The 19,698-nt window shown below is 38.1% G+C and overlaps 1 protein-coding gene across 1 annotated transcript; it reads right to left on the bottom strand.

Annotated features, from left to right (window-relative positions):
- Positions 1-1,690: 1,690 nt before the first annotated feature.
- LOC140758702 (uncharacterized) lies at positions 1,691-17,646 on the bottom strand. The gene is made up of 3 exons (XM_073094959.1): positions 17,003-17,646; positions 3,676-4,082; positions 1,691-3,075 (listed from the first exon to the last, which is right to left on the bottom strand). Exons 1-3 carry the CDS (start codon positions 17,435-17,437, stop codon positions 2,361-2,363), a joined length of 1,557 nt encoding a protein of 518 aa, XP_072951060.1. The 5' UTR covers positions 17,438-17,646; the 3' UTR covers positions 1,691-2,360.
- Between the last annotated feature and the right edge of the window lie 2,052 nt (positions 17,647-19,698).

Below are 19,698 nucleotides of genomic sequence, written 5' to 3'. Positions count from 1 at the left end.
GGATTGCTTGTGCTGCCAGGTTGAAATTTAGGTGCGAACAATATTAGCATAGATTTGTACCCTTTCATATTGCAAGGAGTGGACATTGTGCTCGTCATTCAGTGGTTGCAAAACTTGGGACCCGTCACCTTTGATTTCTGAAGCATGTGGTAAACAAGGGAGCCAAGCAGTGCCAAGTCCAAATATGGTCTTCGATTCACGATCCAACCTCTGGTTTGGAAGCTAGGTCTACCATGAACCTTTAAAGTTAAGACAGTCCTTGAGATTTAACAGTTGGATCAAAATGATGTTTTGGGATTTGATAAATTCAGGATGAAGGTTAAATAAATCAGAATGGATCGACAAAAGGGTGGCCGAGAGGTAGAGGTGGTGGAGCTCGACTAGGGATTGATGAAGGTGGATTAATGGATGCGTGTGGTATGTCAAGGTGATACACCAGAGAAGAGGAGGAAGAGAGCAAGTCATTTTTCAGGGTCGATAGAGGCGACTAGGTGAAAAAGAAAGGAGCTCCGCCAACAATGGTGCTCGGCTGGATTGAGGGAGATTGAAGTAGAAGATAGAAAAGACAAGGAGAAGAATTATTAATTTCTCAAAAGTAATTGCTCATGTGCGCACACCACAACTATTTGTAGGTGGCTACCTGCAACTCAATTGACCTAACCCAAATGGCTTGGTTTGACTGACAATAATTAAATACTCTTAAGCAAATGACTTAACAAAAGACTAGAAAACATTACTCTAGGCGAGGCCTCTCCGTCGAGGGTTCAAACAGCCAAGTGGGAGTTCGTATGCCGAAAACCCTTTTTTGCTCTCGAGTATTAGTGTTCTAACGCCTAACCAAGGTGTTCAAGCTCCAAAGCTCGAGACCTACACTGTTGACTAATAAGGACCCTTATTCTTCAGCAAACAAGCAAATAGCTACAACAAAACCAAAACAAAAAAAAATGATTAGCTAGAGAACTATCTCATATAAAAAAAAAGGCATATAAAATCTTAAATTTAATCAAATACTTAATATGTTAAGATAAGCTCACACAGAATATAAGACCAATAACATTTATCTTTGCTCACATAGTCATAAATGGTATATCTCAACATTCTCATACAAAGCAATAATTCATATAACAAACATAATAATAAGGGATAGTCATCTAGTGATAATATTGTCTGTTCATACTTGATGGCGCTATATATGACTAATTATCTATAGCTATAAGAACCCCAGTAGTAAGCCCATGTTTTCAACTTCATCATCACTACTCCTAAAAATCATTGTTATCTATAGCTATCAAACTAAGAACTATCATTTGTAGCAAAATCATTATATACAGTAGGAACATAAGCACACCGCTTAACGGACACCAGAAATCTGCGTATGTTAGACATTGTAATCTCTATCTTTCAAGAAATGGGAAGCAATGTAGCCATTTGCAATAACTACCTCTTCCAGAAAGTTACTGATAGGAATAGAATAAAGAAACTATACCTGTCATATAAATGATGCACCGGAATCAATAATCCTAAGGACTATTCACATTAAATGAGACAAGATTAGCTGAATAATTGTAAGCTTGAACAAACTGGATTTCCAGTCGTCAATTTAAGCTAGCTTGTTGACAGCTCGATGACTATTGTTTCATAAAAATAAAACAAGGGGTTGAAATAATAGTGCTAACAAGATGAGCAGAGAACCGAAAAAGATCTGTTGCAGCTAAAGAAGTAATACCACGATGAAATAAGATGCTCTAAATCAATTTCCAATGACTGAAACTTAAGTAGTTATATATACATCACGTGAGATGTCACCAAGAATTCATAAAAACACATTTGCCACTAAATGATCTGTTACAAGACATTTACTGCGTCGATTCCATGAGTACCAAAGAGCCAAATCCCAAGTTCACCTTAACAACTGACCGTTTTTTGGCATCCATTACTCAACATGTATCTCAAGATTATTTCTAAGTCTCTCCCCAACTCAAACTTCGAAGTATCTTTCTGCAAGCAAAAGCCACAACCCTTCCTAGGTCAGCAATCAACTGCTTTATAGTAGCTTCTGCCTTGTACCAATAATAGAGAAGCTTCATAAGATAAATCCAATGAAGTAAAAAATGCAACCTTAGAAATTTCTTGTCCATCTTGACAGTCAGAAGATCCACATAATTCAGTAACCAACACAGGGAGAAACAAGAAGACAGATACTATTGCTAGCTCCTTCAAACTCTGTGATACCACCAAAGATGGATGAAATTGAGACAACATTTCCAATGGAACTGTAATATTGTATTTTCGTTGTCATTGTAAGAACAAAAATAATGGAAGAATGTACTTTAAGAGCATGCTGCAAATTCAGCTCCACATCAACCAAGCAAATTAGGTTCTTCTCTTGAAGATATGTACTCCTTTCTAATATCATACAGATCCTGAACATGATGGTCATCAATCCCTCTGCTGAGATAAGCCTTGATCATTGTACTGTAGGTTACCTTATCTGGTGTGCAGCCCCGTGTTTTCATCATCTCCAGCACTTCCTGCATCTCCATCAAGCACCCTGCTCTTCCATATGCATCCACCAAACAGTTAAAAAACACAGTATCTAACATCACATCAGAGTTCTCAGTAAATCTCAGAACTGCTTTTATCTTTTCGATAGCCCCTGCCCTACCATATGCTCTAACAAGTGAACAAAGTGTAATGCAGTTCGGTTTAATTTTCTCCGACTTCATCAATCTGAAGATATACTCCATTTGTTTCATGTCTCCTGCCCTCCCAAATGCATCAATGACCACATTATAAGTGACAATTGTCCAAGAGTAGTAGTATTTCTGCATGTACTCCATGACAGCTCCCATCTTTTCATACATTCTAGCTTTGCCATAGGAATCAAGAAGTATGTTGAAGGTTTTAATATTGGGGGAGATACCAGAGCTCTGGAACTTGTCATAGCATTTCTCCATAGTTTCAATCTGTCCAGTGCCACCAAAGGCTCGGAGAGTGGCATTCATGGTCCAGATATCAGGCTTACAATCTTGTTCAGAGAGCATCTCCATCAGTGTCGATTCCATCTCAGCAAACCTAAAAGAAAAGGAAATAGAAAAGATGACAGCTTGGTCACAGATGATATAGCTAGAATAATTGTAACATACAACTAATGGATTCATGCAACTAGAAATCTGTTGGACCAAAGAGTTAATTCTGCTGCAATCCATCTAATGTATGGTAGAACCAAAAGATGAACATTCCAAGTGCATATACTAAGTCCCTATATTATTTCCTAGCACAACTCAAAACTAGTTTTATTTTATGTCTTTGGACACCCAATAGTCAACACGAGGCCTGTCAAACATTGGCTATCTTTCTCTTACATAATAAAAAAAAGCGGATTTGAGGCGTGCATCATACAATTATCAATTAACTAGTAATATCAAAGAAGAAAAAAGAGAATGAAAGTAATCTACGGGGAGAAACTATGAGGAACCATAGATTGTCCATCTCACTGCTAAGTAAATGATCTAGGTCATCAATAGTTTATTAGTTTTCGTTGCAAATTATGCATGAATAAGAATGGGCTCAAGCATTCCAGCTTACAGTTTCTGGCAGGTAAAAGAATGACCTGAAAAATAATTTTTGATGCATGAGTAAGAAGTAAAAGCATATATAGGATTGATAAATTACCTTCCTGCTTTTCCATAAGCATCAAGTAGAGTGTTGTATGTTACTGTATTAGGTCTGATACCCTCGCTCAGCATATCAGACAGCAAGGTCTGAACTTTCTCAAATGCAAAAACTTGCAGGCAGGACTTGATAAGAATGGAGTAGGTCTGAACATCTGGTTTGCAACCATCAGTAATCTTCATCTTGTTGAGTAAGGTAAATGCTTCATCAAAGAGGCCACTCCTGCTATAGGCTGATAGAAGGGCAGTGTATGATTCATGATTTATGATACAACCTTCATCAACCATCATTTGGAAAAGTGCACGAGCCTTCTCTGGTTGTTTGCATTTCCCAAGCATCACAATGAGTTTAATGTATATGCCAGAATTTGGCCTGTACCATAGTTGTTCATGCAGCAATTCAAACACCTGAACCAAATAATAACAAAAATATCAAATTTCTCATGAAAAGACAGGTTTCTTGACAACATTAGCAAAGATGCAGGTCATCAATGAACAAGTCTGAAGGTAATATCTGCAAATATTAAGTCTACTAATAACAAAATTAATTTTCAAAAATAAAGTAAGTCTACTAATAGGCAAGAGTGACTACTAAACCTACTCAAATTGCCAGCACATGCCTAAGAGAAACAGCATAATATAGAACCATTAGATGTAGGTTAGTCACCATTGTCCCAATATGCCTCATTGGATCTATGAATGGTTACCTTACCAAGCATAAACTTAACACATATCCTAGAAGAGACAAGAGCTTGGGGACGCCATAAGATCTCTTCTTGCACCAATATGTGTTACCACAAAATTCTCTATCAACCAATAATGCGAGAACACTAACATGGTTCAAAAAGAGTAATAGGATCAAGCAATCTTGCTTTCATTTCTTTTTTCCTTTCTTTGTTGAGATTGAAATCAGCGTTCTTTTGAAAATGGGTCATCAAAGTAGAAATACACAAAGAGAGGACGAGATGAGAAGAAACAGTGGTGGACCTGATGGTAGCTTTCAAAGATTTAGATCAGCTTATATGTAGGGAGAAAGAGAATATGGAGGCAATAGTTCTGGAACTCCTAATGTTAAGGGTTTTATAGTAGAGTCTGAAAATAGTGGACTGATGGATACATATCTTTAGAGAAAAATGGGTCATACACAGATTACTATCAAGATAGCTCTCAAAGGGATAAAAAATGCAAAGAAACATATTGGTAAGGTTATTTCTAAAATTTTCTTCTACAATCATATTCCCTTCAATGTAGCTGATAGTTTTTATTATCACACTATGGTGGATGCTATACAGTCAGTAGGGCTTGCTGTTCCGCCTCCTAGTTAAAAAGATATTGCTACTAAATATCTTGACTCAGAGATAGATGAGCTTCACATTTATATTGAGACTCTTAAAAAGTATTGGAATGAATTTAATTGTATACTAATGTGTGATAGGTGGACTATCCAAAACAAAAGAAATATAATTAATTTTCTAATGTATTCAAGCATAGGGACAATATTTTTGAAGTCTGTCGATGTTACTGCTTGTAAGAACCAGAAAAAAAAATAGGGGTTGAGAAAGGAAGGTGCATGTGCAGCTCCTCCCCTCTCCCTTTCCGGCACGCGACGAGGCGCAACAGATCGGCCGAATCCAAATCTGTTTCAGATTTAGATCTTTGCCCTATAAATAAAAACCCTAATTCTCTCTCTCCTCAACCGCCCCCCCCCCCCACCCAAGCCTCCTTTTCCCTTTTCTTCTTCTTCTCCTTCGTTTTCTTTCTTTTCTCACCGTCGGAGTCACGCCGTGCAATCGGCCTGTCGGAGCACCGCCGGAGCCAACGGAGACCACCACGTGACTCCTTGGTAAGCCCTCTCCTACCCCTCAAGTTTAATTTTAAATTAATAAAGTAAATTAGAAATACCTAATTTGGGGATTTCGGCTCTGCCAACAGCTCTCGCTGGCCGGTGGCTTCAGGCTGCTGCTGCTCGTTCTCAAGAGTTCCAAGTCGTTGGCCTTGCGCCATGGATGCCTTCTGGAAGAGCCCTCGTGGCTCCAATCGACGTCGGCCTTGGTGTCGACCGTCGGTGGTAGGTTCTCTTCCACGTCGTGAGGACGACGAAGAGAGAGAGAGAGAGGGAGCCGATTGTGACCCGTCGTAGGTAGAGTCAACGGCGGCCACTCTCTCGATTCTTCCCTTCCTTGCGTCAGATGCGAGAAGGGAGAAATAAAGAAGGGGTTGGTTGGGCTCGAGTTTAACCCGAGCCAACCCCTTTTTCTTTTGAATTCGGGTTCGGGTTCGGGTTCGGGTGTGGATTTTGGATCCACAGACCCGACCCGAACCAATGAAATTGGATGGGCTGTGGGCTAAACCGTAGCCCAATCCATTTCCTTTTTGGCTAGGTCTTGGCCCAACCTGATTAGTTCCATTTTTGGAATGGGCTGGGCCAGAAGTAGCCCAACCCAATCCAATGGGTAATTTAACCCATTTTACTTCTTTTTAATTTTTTTTTAAATTTTAGAAATATTGATATTATTCAAATTGAAAATTTTATTATTATTTATTATTAAAGGTGGTGAATTTTAGTACGTGAGCTAGAGATTTGAGATTCCAGTTGTCTTGCCTAGACTCAGGTGAGTGGATTCACTCACATATTTATTTTATTATATTTCGTACCTTTGTCAGACCATGTAAATTTTCTGTGTGCAAATTATTTATTTCACCCTTACGTGAAAAAATTTAATTGTTACAATTTCTATGTGCAAATTTATTTATTTCATACGTGCAAAAATTTAATTATTATATTTTCTATGTGCATTTAATCATTATATTCAATACATCACCATACTTTGTGCAAATATTAAATTTAGTGAAAGAAATATGAGACTAGTATTGGTACGACTTAGAGAACAGTCCCGGTATAAATCGCTTGCGATTTTTCGTGGTGACTCAAGTCTATCTGGAAGTCCAGAGGAAAGTCCTAAATCAGATCACTGCGGTGACTTTCTTAGGTGACTCTAGCGGGTTAAGGAACAGTCCTAGGATGAATGAGAAAATTCCTAGATGACTCTAACTTCTCTCAACGGTTAACGGAAAAGACAGTGTGTTGATCACATAATGATACCATCTGATGACCCTAACCAGATCAGCTATGAAGAAAAGTCCCGAGCGTCATCTCAAGGTGACTTCTAATTGATATGAATCCACAGGGTTTAGACCCATTGAGACATATGACAGTATAAATATTGAAAAGATGTTAATATGTTGAAACCGTGCAAGGTTACAAGTTGTGACTCTCTCTATTGTTATCATTGTTATTATTTAAAGAGCATGCCTATTGTATATTGTAATGAATATTGTTGCTTTTAGTTTAATTTTATTCAGCATTATTATGATTTTAAAATATATTTGGTTTTCGAGTGGATTCCACTCACTGAGCTATAGTTGTTGGCTCATGGATTCTTTTTTTGTATTTATTTATCTATCTCAGGTAATAGTCAGCAGGGCGACTGAGCGAGATGTACTTGGACTCCACCTCCACTTAGGATTCACCTATTTACTTTTCCACTCTTTTAGATTTTATACTTTAGATTAAAAGTTTTATTTATTTCGGTTAGAGACTCAAAAACATTAACATTGTTTTATGTTTATTGCAATTAGTTTTAAATTTAATAAAGCAGATCTTCATTTTATTTATTTATTTTGCCATCGTACATGTAGAAAGTATTAATAAGGCTTCGTGTATCTCAAGCATATTGAGATGCATGGCCGGTCATGATTCCTATTTCGGATCGTGATACTGCTCATTTTAAAAGTGCAAATTATATTTCTTAGTTGATGGATGAGATAGTAGAAGAAATTGGTGAAAAAAAGATAGTCCAAGTGGTTACTGATAATAGGGCAAATTATAAAACTGATGGACAATTACTTATGATGAAAAGACGGCATTTATATTGGACGTCATGTGCTGCACATTGTCTTGATCTCATGTTGGAAGATATTACCGAAGATCCTGAAATTAATATAGTAATACATGAAGGTCAGAGGTTGACAAATTTCATATATAATCATGGTTGGGTTCTTAATTTGCTTAAACAAATGACTGGTAAAAGAGAAATTATCAGATCTGGCCTCACTAGATTTGCCACTTATTTTCTGGCATTGGAGAGCATAATACGATATAAAAACGAGATTATACGGGTATTTACATCAGCAAAATGGTCTATAAAAATTAAGAATATGAAACCTAAAAATCAAAATTTAGGTGAAGCTTTGAAGAATATGACTTTTGAAAATGCATTTTGGCATAATATTATAATTACCACCGCAATATTTGAGCCTCTTGTTAAGGTATTACGACTTATAGATAGTGATAACAAGTCTGAAATGATTTCTTATACGAGGCTATGGACTTAGCAAAAGAGTCAATAAAAAAATTGTGGGCAAAAGTTGTAAGAAATAGTGAAAATTGATTAACTCCAGGTGGAATAAATAACTATATAGAGATATACATGCTGCCGGTAAGCATTGGTTTATTAATTTATTTATTTTTTAAATATTTTGAAATTTGAATGCTTACAAATTTTAAATTTTAAATTTCTACGGGATATTTTCTACATCCTAGATTTCAATTCTCTACAAATGTCAATAATGATATCGTGATCAGGGTCGTGATCGGTATCAACCGTCCGAAAAAAATGATAAGCATTGATCGTATCGGCCACTCATATTGGATCAGACTATTTTTTAATTATTTAAAATTCTAGATATTATTTAAAAGTATAGAAAAATTTCTATTAATTTAGAAAAAATAAAAATAAAAATTATACATATAAAGTCTAAAAACTTAAAAGATGTATTGACTTACTCAAAATTTAAAACTTTGATGAATATTAAGCTGACTCTTATAAATTTTTGTAGTCTTTATCATCATAATCACTATAAGTTTGTAAATAATGATGCTTAGAACCCAGTGCTCTAAAAAACAATCCTATCATACTCTAAAAAGCTCGACGATATTATAAGTCAACTAGGTACCTTAGCTCAATAAGTCAGAGATACTCAGGATATTTTGCTTGGGTATCAACGGGTGACCGATAAACGACTACATAGGGTAGAAAGACCCCGTGTGCACGCCGCTCAAAATAATTACCGCTTTGACCTTGAACGTGATAAATCTCCCACTCATTTATCTTGTCAACACTTTCGAGGAAATGAGCGAGATCCTGTGAACGGTACCTTCGACGCATCAAAGTTGATGCTCCGATGTTTGATGGTCATTTAGATCCGCAATACTTCTTGGACTGGATCAAAGACATGGACCATTACTTTAAATAGTATGATATGTCGAAAATCCAAAAGGTCAGGTTTGCTGCCACAAAATTGACTAGGCAAGCAAATCAATACTGGACCAACGTTGAGACTATTCGTGAGATTAGAGGTGAGCTTCCAATTGAAATTTGGGTTGACATGAAAAATGAGCTAAAACGTAAATATCTTCTAGATAGATGGAACCGACTTACCCAAGGGAGTAAGTCAGCTAAGGGTTACGTTGTGGCTTTTGATAAAGTGCTAGTTCGATGTAGCGTGATCGAATTAGAAACCCCTATGCAAATCTTGTCCAGATTTAGGGTTGGCCTGCGCGAAGATTTCAAAAGTGAAATTTTTGCCTGTAATATTGATACTTTGAAAAAAGCCTACAGCTTAGTTTAAGACTTAGAGGAGTCTAAATCTAACCACATCTCAAGAAATTACGAGACAAGACTTTAAATTTATAAATCCTCCACAGGTCCTCTGGTGGGGACACCACTTTTCATCACGTTTATTCTCGTAAGCACAAAAGGGCTGCACCCGTGGCCCTTTGGCTTCACGAGGGTTGTGACTAGTCACCTTCTAGGGCTATTTTTCGTCTTTTGTCTTTTAGTCACCTTCTAGGGCTATTTTCATCTTTTGTCTTTTACTTTATTTGGCCTATATAAAGGCTTGTAATCATCTTTTATGGGTTAATGAATATTTTGAGAGCTTTTGCCTATTGAGTGTTTGTTGGTGGATTCCAACGTCGGTGGATTCCGACACCCCGATTGGTGGATTCCTCGGGTTTGATTATTTCTCCCTACTTTTTCTTCTCAACTCTACAATCAAGACGTTGTTCTGCATCATCCTCATCAAGCCAAATCTACCAATCAATCTTTTAATCGATCTACCCCTAGTCCTTCACAATCCAAGGTAGAATACAAGGGTAAGAGCGTCGAGAAAGACTTTTCTAAGATTAATCCCCAGGTCAAATGCTATAAGTGTCAAGGCTATAGACATATTGCAAATTGTACAAACCTGTATAAAAGAAGCTTAATTGAGGAACCCTTCGAAGAAGACAAGACTTTGATGGATATGTTCACCATGTAGACGGTGAAGAAGGAGATTTTAAAGACGAAGAGGAAGAAATTACTCTAGGATGCCTGAGGCACATAGACTTCATAAGGTTACATGTCATTAGATGTGCCCTCTCTCAACCTAAAGTCAATGATGATTGGAGGCGTAGCTCCATTTTCCACATGTTCATAAAAATTGGAGGCAAAAATTGCAAAATAATTGTGGATAGTTGGAGCTGTATAAATGCCGTGTCCTCCACCATTATTTCAAAACTAAACCTGAGAGTGGTTTCCCATTCTAATCCTTATAAGGTTTCGTCGATCAATTCAACCACGCTTAAGATAAAAGAGTATTGTTTGGTTCCAATTGAATTCACAACTTATAAGGATAGAATCTGGTGCGATGTATTAACTATGAATGTGGGTCAAATTATCTTTGAAAGGCCTTGGCTATTTGATAATGATGTGCATATTTATGGTCGTTCAAATATCTGCATGTTTGAACACAAGGATAAAGAAATCAAAATTCTTCCATCGCAGCCTAGAAGTGGTAAGGTGGAAAAGAAGTATGATCCCATCCACTCGGACAGTAAAGTCAGCTTGATTAGTGTGCAAAGCATTGAACACGAGATGAGTATAGGAACTCCTATTCTGATTCTTGTTGCTCGAGAAATTCTGAACGAGCCTAATGAATCGATTCCTTTTAAAGCCACTGCCGTGATTGAGGAATTCTCGGATGTCTTTCCGGAGGATCTCCCAGATAAATTGCCACCAATGAGAAATATTTAACATGCTATCGATTTCGTCCCGAGTGCATCTCTTCTTAACTTGCCTCATTACAGACTTAACCCAACTGAACATGCTGAACTCAAACGGCAAGTTGACGAATTATTAAAAAAAGACTTTGAAGAAAAGACTAAGTCCTTGTGCAATTCCCGCATTGTTAATGCCAAAGAAAGATGGAACTTGGCGCATGTGCGTTGACAGCCATGCCATTAATCGAATAACGATAAAATATCGTTTTCCCATTCCTCGTTAGATGACATGTTGGACATGATGACAGGGGCCACGATCTTTTCAAAGATAAATTTAAAAAGTGGCTATCACTAAATTCGTATACTGACAATGAATGAAAGACTGCATTTAAAACAAAAGATAGGTTATATAAATGGATGGTTGATGACATCCTTATCTATAGTCGATCTCAGGAGCAACATATAGATCATCTTCGTCTAGTTTGCGCAGTCTTAAGGAAAGAGCAACTGTATGCAAACCCGAAGAAATGTACCTTTCTGACAAACAAAGTTATTTTCTTGGGTTTCATTGTTTCATTCAAAGGAGTGTCTGCTGACCCTGATAAGATCAAAGCTATAAATGAATGGCCTGAACCCCGTACTATAAAAGACGTGAGAAGTTTTCACGAGCTTGCTACCTTCTATCGTTGGTTCATCAGGGGGTTTAGTACCATCATGGCTCCGATAACATAATGCCTCAAGAAAGGTGAATTTGACTGGTCAACAAGTGCCACTAAAGCTTTCACTGAAATCAAGAAGAAAATGGTGGAAGCTCCTGTCATGCGACTCCCCGATTTTACTAAAGTTTTTGAGGTTACTTGTGATGCTTTTGGAGTTGGTATAGAAGGAATCCTGAGTCAAGAAAGTCATTCAATTGCCTACTTTAGTGAAAGCTGAATGAAACTAGACAACGGTATACCACTTACGATAAGAAATTTTATGCTGTGGTTCAATCTGTTTGCCACTAGAGATATTATTTGCTCCCTCAAGAATTCGTAATCTTTTCTGACCATGAAGCTATTCGTTACCTTAACTCCCGGAAGAAGCTTAACGCTAGACACGGCAAGTGGGTTGAATTTCTCCAGAACTATACGTACACCTTGCGACACAAGTTTGAAGCAGACAACAAAGCGGCTGATGCACTGAGTGGTCACATGATTCTTCTTTCAAGGATGAATGCAGAAGTAATAGAGTTTGATAAAATCAAAACTGATTATGAATCATGTCCGTATTTTCATGAAGTTTACAATTTATTAAGCGATGGAGCGACTCAAGAAATAGATGGTTATCTTGCAGGATGGCTATCTATTTAAGTCTCAAAAGTTATGCATTCTCAGCACCTCATTAAGGGAATTTTTAATTTGGGAATTGCATGCTGGGGGTTTAGCTAGACATTTTGGTCATGCGAAAACTATTGAAGCTACGGAACATCGATTTTTCTAGCCAAGCTAAAAGAAAGATGTTATGAGACTTATTAGTTGATGTCATGTATGTCAACTCGCTAAGCAACGAAAGCAAAATACGGGATTGTACACGCCTCAACCTGTTCCTAATTATTCTTGGTAAGATGTTAGTATGGACTTTGTACTTGGACTTCCAAAGACCATCCAAAAGCACGATCCCATTCTTGTGGTGGTGGATCAATTTTCAAAGATGGCTCACTTCATACCCTGTTCTCGAACTTTTGACGCCTCTTGAGTTGCTAAAATTTATTTTGGTGAAATCGTTAAGCTGCACGGGCTACCAAAAACTATTGTATCAGATAGATATGTAAAATTCACTAGCTATTTTTGGAAAACCCTATAGCATAAGATGGGAACCAAGCTTCAATATTCAACCGCTTTCCACCCACAAACTGACGGACAAACTGAAATAGTCAATAGGAGTTTAGGTAACCTACTAAGAACTCTTGTTGGCAAGAATTTAAGAGACTAGGATCAAAAACTGCCAACTGTTGAATTTGCATATAATAATTCTTTTCATAGATTAATAGGTCTAAGTCCAACTGAGGTAGTATATGGTTACAAACCTAAACAACTAATAGATCTCATTCCTATATCCCATTATCATAGGTTGTCTAAGTCTGCATCTGCATTCGCATCACATATTCATGACTTGCATAAAGAAATCGGTAACAGAATTGCTCAAAATAATACTAATTATAAAATTCGAACTGATCTAAGGAGATTCAAAGAATTTAATTTTGGAGACTATGTGATGGTCCGGATACGTCCAAAACGATTCCCACCTAAAACTATCAAAAAGTTGCATGCACGAAGTGCCGGACCTTTTAAAATTCTCAAGAAAATTAATGATAATGCTTATGTTCTAGATCTCCCCAATGATTTCGGCATCAGCTCTACTTTTAATATTGAGGATCTAGTAGCTTATAAAGGTCCAGATTTTACCCCAGATAACATACTAGATACTGAGCCTACCAATGAGCCTGTTTATGAGAGACCCTCTTTATCTCCACTTCCCAATATTCTACCTAACACAGTAGACGAAATTGATAAAATTTTATATGATGAGATTATTTCAACTAGAGAAGGTGGAACCCAACGGTATCTAGTACGTTGGAAAGGACGACCTACATTTGATGAAACGTGGCTGTATCGCCACGATTTAGAGGTGTATCACCTTGATACCTTAGAGCAGTATGAGAGCAGCAGAGCAGCACGCTCGACGGAGTCGAATTCTCTTCCAGCCGAGGAGAATGATGCGGACATCACTGATAAGACTCGATGGCATATGTACCAGCGCAGGAGGCGCCGATAGTTGATGATCCCTCCTATAGGGATTTGGTTATGATTTTTATTTATTTCCTATGTAGGATGTTTTTTTACTTAATTTCATTGTAGGTCTATATATAGACCCGTTATATTTTCTTTGGAGGTTAATGAAAGTATATGTGATTTTGCTCTCTAGAGAATTTTGGTGTGAAACCATTTCTTAGGGTGAATGTGTGAAACCCCATTCATTTCTTTCTTACTTTCCTCTCCCATCTCTCTCCACCACGTTTTGCATCATATTGTTCTCATGCTCAAGTATGCGAAAAAATTAATTATATTTTTTCTATTTTGTGTAATTCCTCTATTACACATTAGTGTACAACCAAATTTATCCCAATACCATTTAAATATCTTAATGTAAGTATAAAGCTCATCTAGCTCTGAGTTAAGATATTTAGTAGCAAAATTATTTGAACAAGGAGGCAAAACACTAGGCCCTATTAATTGTATAGTATCCACCATAGTGTGATAATAAGGACTATCAGCTATATTTGAAAGAATATATTATTGTAGAAAAATAATTTAAAAATAGCTCTATCAATGTGCTTTGCAATTTTAATTTTTTTGAGAACTATCATGATATAAATGTGTCCGCCCACTTTTTTTCTAAAGATATGCATCCATTGACCGAATATTTCTAAATTTCATCATAATATTAGGAGTCTTAAGGGTAGAACTGTTGCCTTCATATTCTCTTTCTCTCTATATATAAACTAATCTAGATATCCGAAAGTTACCACCACTACTTCTTCTCATCTTTTCTTCCTCTCTATGCATATATTTGCTCTCTTTCATTACCCTTCTCATTTGTCTCTCCTCATCATCATCCCCACTTTGTTTACTACTATCATCGTTAATGTGTACAAAATTATGCATCAATTCTTCACGAATCATTGACTCTCTCTATTATGTAAATTGTTAATTTTTCTTTTTACTAATTAAATAAATCAACATTTGATTTCTAACTTCTACGACCGACTACCTCAGTGCAAGCTGCTATATTTCGTTGACTTCTAACCAAATATTCTTTCAAAGACTAACACCACCACTCGTTTTCTTTCCACACCAGTTATATTTAACATATTTTTTATCTTGCCCAATAGTTCTGCAACATTGTCATCCGATGTCAGTATCATATGACTTCTCTTTTGTAGCCAATTCAATTTTTAGTTTTTCACTATTAACTATATAAATAAACATAAATCAAAATCAAAATAAAATATAAAATAATTTATAATTTAAGAAAGAAAAACCTCTCAATATTTTTTTTCTAATTTTTTTCTCTGTTACTTTTTCCCCCTTCTATAGTTGCAATAGGTGCTCAACAACACCAGTTGTTGCTCTTCACCATAGTAGGCAACACCTGCTGCTACTTCACCGCAGCAGTAGTAGAGCAACAACATCGCAACAATAGGAAGAGAAAGGGAGAAGGAAAGAGAGAGGGAATGAAATAGAAATTAAAAACTAAAAAAATAAAAAAAATAACTCACTCGAGATCGCCGAAGGTCGAAGTCGTTGGATCTTGGTCGGAGAACGTCACCGGAGATCTACTCGATCGCCAGTGGAAGAGATGAGAACCAAGAAAAAAGAGAAAGAGAGAGAGAGAGAGAGAGAGAGAGAGAGAGAGAGAGAGAGAGAGAGAGAGAGAGAGGCTGGTAGGGGACGTTAGCTATCAGATCTGATCCATCCCTCCCAAAACTAATCGAGTATTGACCAAAACGGCTTGGGATCGGCCAAAACTGAAAATCATGTTTTACGTAGCTAAACCTTATAAGATGAATAATGTCCTGTTATGACATAAATTATTAGCCTTATAGATCTACACAAAGTGACTAGAGAAACTCGATCAACGATGGTCGTGCTGAAGGCATGAGCTATGTAAATCCCTAGTCAACACAGGGTGTGCTAACTTGCACGCCCTTGGCACGCCCTGCACGCCCTTGGCACGCCCTTGGCACGCCCTTGGCACGCCCTTGGCACGCCCTTGGCACGCCCTACATGCCACTGGCACCCATTAGCATGCCTTTGACACATTTTTAATAAAAAAGTTAGTGTATTCAAAGATATTTTTGGGTATTAGCACGTCAATCCTTAATTTGTAGTTTGAATATATGTATTAAAGTATACATTAGTCTTTTATTCTTAGATTTTTTTTAGAAATGACTTATTTTATTAAAATATAACAATCATTAAAACAAAAACATTATTCAACACATAATATGATTGAATACATTTATTAATTGATAATAATTTAGTAACTAAAACTAATACCTAATTGAACGTAGAATAATATTAGGGAGGATCAAAGATTTTATTTGTTAGCATAAGAATAACACAAGAATATTACGTCATATATTATTAATAATTTTCAAAAGTCATCCGCTGATAGTATTGCAATGGATATATACTAATTTCTCCGAGCATGCATATGAAGGACAATTTCTGATTTTGGTATAAATCAATGGCAAAGTTGACAAATTACACTCACAACCATTAGATGAGGTCATCTAGGAGAAGATGCGAACAATAAGCTTCTTAAGATTGGGGGCTCCACATGAGATACCATATTTGTTACATAATAAAAAAAAGTCCCACAAAATATTTGAGGTTTACCATTCTAATGGATTCATTTTAGATCAATAAAACTCATTCCAAATCAATAAAATTCATTTCAGACCTCATGCAACCTTTGCCGATCAGTACACACCCATGCAGACCAGCACATCTTAGCACGGCCTTACTTGAACTCAATCCTACTGTAATACCAGTAGTCTCTGAACTCTTAGTACAACACAGTACCTAATATTTGCATTCAAACTGAATGATTTAAGAGGAAATATGAGTGAATATTGTGATCTATTACTAAATAATTTATTTGTACATGTACCGGTGAACATTCTACCTCTTTTCCTGTTTGAGACAAATACTTTCTCACTCTGGCCAAGAAATTTACGAGATAGAAACAAATGGCAATCTAAGGAGCCTAATAGACTCATAATTTGTTCTAGCATTACCAGCGCATCATCACCTTTTCACAAACCAGGACATACTTTAATATAGCAGAGTAGTATCACCTATCTTTACAGCACAATAGATTTTCTGGAGAATCATTGAAGGTAAATATCTGCAGTTGGGAATGCATCGTTACATCATACAAACCGTTCACTTAGACATCCAATTCTTTAGCTGTGGCAGATCATTTAGTAACTGAAATGAAATCAGAATAAGACCCATGAATTCACACAATCTAACCCAAGCCAGACTTAGAATACCTCGGAAGTAGACAAATAATGCATCCCCCACAGCAAGCCAATCAAGAAATAAGAGGTACTAATTTCTACTCCTCATAGGCAAATTGACAAACATCTTGTAGGGCGTAGAAAAAAGAAATGAACCTTGAGAGCGGATTCCCAGCGGAGCGCAGTGACGCGCTCGTGGAGGGCCTCAAGGACGGTCCGAGGTAGGAGCTTCTTGGAATTGGTGCCGCCGCGCTTCTTCTCGATGACAGCCTTGGTAGCCTCCCGCCGCAGGATTATTGAAATGGCCTTCTTGGATGCAATCCTACGGTTGACCTCCTCCCGCCTTTCCCTCGCCTCCCTCTCTATATCCCTCTGTTTTCCCTTCTCTTTCTCTCTGCTGCTGCTGCTGTCGATGCCGTTGCTCTTCCTTTGGGGATGAGATCGTACGGCCGCTGCGGGATTCAACCTTTCTCTCCTCCATTTGATAACGAAGGAAGAAGGATAGGAAGGTAAGGGGAATGGGATTGGAGTGATGCAGTTTGAGTTGTGGTGGCTTGTCGACGACGATGATAGCAAGGATAAACAAGCCATCGTATCTTTGGTGGGAAGAAAGAGGAGAGGTGTTATTTTTATGGAAGGCAAGCCTGATATTACGTTTCAACGCAATGGTTCGGGCGACTTGCAACTTGGAACTTTGGAAGGAAGCTCGGACTTATCTTTTCATTCCAGCACAGCCTGTCACCGTAAAAGGATGGCCAAACAGACCGGGTAAATGCTTGCTTGGAATTCTATCTTCGCTGCATGACTAAGTGGTGTATAACAGCTTTAATATTACTCCATTCCAAGCACTCAACAGATATGCACCTCTAATTAGCCTTAACTGTTGATCCAATATCTTCAGTAGCTTTAGTGGATCTTATTACAAACCAGGAATCAAATGATTCGGTAATTGCAAGCTGAATTATCCAAGGCCCAAGCTCGGAGAAGTCCTTCACCGATCGTCATAGGACCAAAAAGAAGTATCAAGTAGGAGATTATGTTTATCTCAAACTCCATCCTTATTGATAGTCTTCAGTTCAAATATGGTAGAACATCAAGCTAGCAGCCAAGTTCAATGGGCCATACTTAGACTTGATCAAACGGCCCAGTCTGCCCATGCCCAGCTCGAGCCCGAACTACCCATAGGCGACATGAGCCAACCCTTTGCTCGCCCGACCCAGCTCGAAAGCCGGCCCGTTTGGCCCGCAACTAGGCCCACTCATTCTGCTATAGTAACCCGCTCGTTCTGCTACAGTGAAAAACCAATGGACATTTTTGTACTATACCATTTTACATCTTTTCTAAGCACACATTTAAAATTTTTTAATTTATTATTATTATTTTTTAAATGGAGGAACATAAATTTTTCATAAATAAGCTAATAGTAAAAACAATTCTAAAAATAGCTAAAATGTGGGTTGGGCCGAATGATTGGTTGGTCAGGCCAAACTTAGCCCGGCCGAAGTGATTGGTGGGTCGGGCCATGAATAAATACTTAAGCTCGGTTGGACCGAAAAGCCTGGCCCGAATCCAGCCCGGCCCGCCCGATGATCATGTCTAGCCCATACTAGATTGAGGCAAAGGTGGGAACCGTCACTTACCGCCTCCTTCCACCAGACACCAAAATTCATCCAATTTTCCATGTGTCCTAGCTGAAACGACATGTGGGATGATACGATTCGGACTTCACCGACATCGTCTCGAGCATGGATTTACTTTAGGAGTGTTTTTATTTGATGTTTTAGTGTTTAATTTCCATTAAAATAAGTTTTCTGTAAGTCGCGTTCGAACACGGATGGAGTGAGTTCGAACGCGGTTTGTGAACGGGGTTGTGAACGTGGGTGAAGAGAGTGCATTGTGCATTCGAACACACTATGAACGCCTGCATCGCATTCGCAAATACCGAGAGGCGCGTTCGATCGTGCGTTCGAATGCGGTCGGGCGAGTTCGAACGTGGTCGACGAAAATTGTATTTTTAGGGTTAATTTTGAGTTGTTGGTTAGCCTTTAAAAGGATGTGGATGACAACCAAAGTCATTATTGATTATTGATTATTGAGATTGAGTTTTTCCTTGCCTCTTTCGTCTTCTTCGCTCCCGTTCTCTCAATCCCCGGCAACGCCGCTTCTAACCTCCCTCGACCGGCCAATCACCCTAGTCCCTTAGGGGTGGCCCTCTCCTCCCCCTTCTTCCAATCTATCCAATACTTGTCCTAACCCTTCCATCAACCATAACCCTTCCACCACCACTTTTTACCGGTGCCACCCCATTAACGCCGGTCATCCACCATCCACCATTACCTAGGATCACGTGCCTCCATCCACGGATCTAAAATAGATCATCCTGATGTTCGTCCACTAAACGAACGATATCTCGAGATTCCCAACCCCGATTCGCCTGAAACTTGATTTGTTGGAAAGCTCTTTTATGAGGCTACAACATATCAAAATTTCACGTCGATTCGATGGCGGCATATTTTGGGATCTTATTTCAAAGTTTCGTATCAGATCTAGTCCAGATCAGGAAATTGGAAGAGATCGAACCTTAGCCTAAGGGGAGATCGTATCAATTTGGTATTAGAGCTCCATAGCACGAGGCGTGATCGTATCAAGCTTGGTATCAGAGCCACCATTCCTCGAACAAGCATTTTCTATGACGACCACCAGATCCATGGCTGCACGGCGAGATGATGAAGAAGAGATTCTCCCAATAGAGGAGAGAGAAACGGTTGTAGTGACTTCCACCCACGGAACTGTCCGATCTAATCGGAATACGGAAGAACCTAGCGTTCAAACCGTGTTGGGGTCTTTTTCCG

The sequence above is a fragment of the Typha angustifolia genome, chromosome 1 (genome assembly GCF_048772165.1).
Source record: "Typha angustifolia cultivar Huaian chromosome 1, ASM4877216v1, whole genome shotgun sequence".
NCBI lineage: Eukaryota > Viridiplantae > Streptophyta > Magnoliopsida > Poales > Typhaceae > Typha > Typha angustifolia.
The sequence above is the reverse complement of the archived record's forward strand: the minus strand, read 5'-3'. Positions and strand labels throughout refer to the sequence as shown.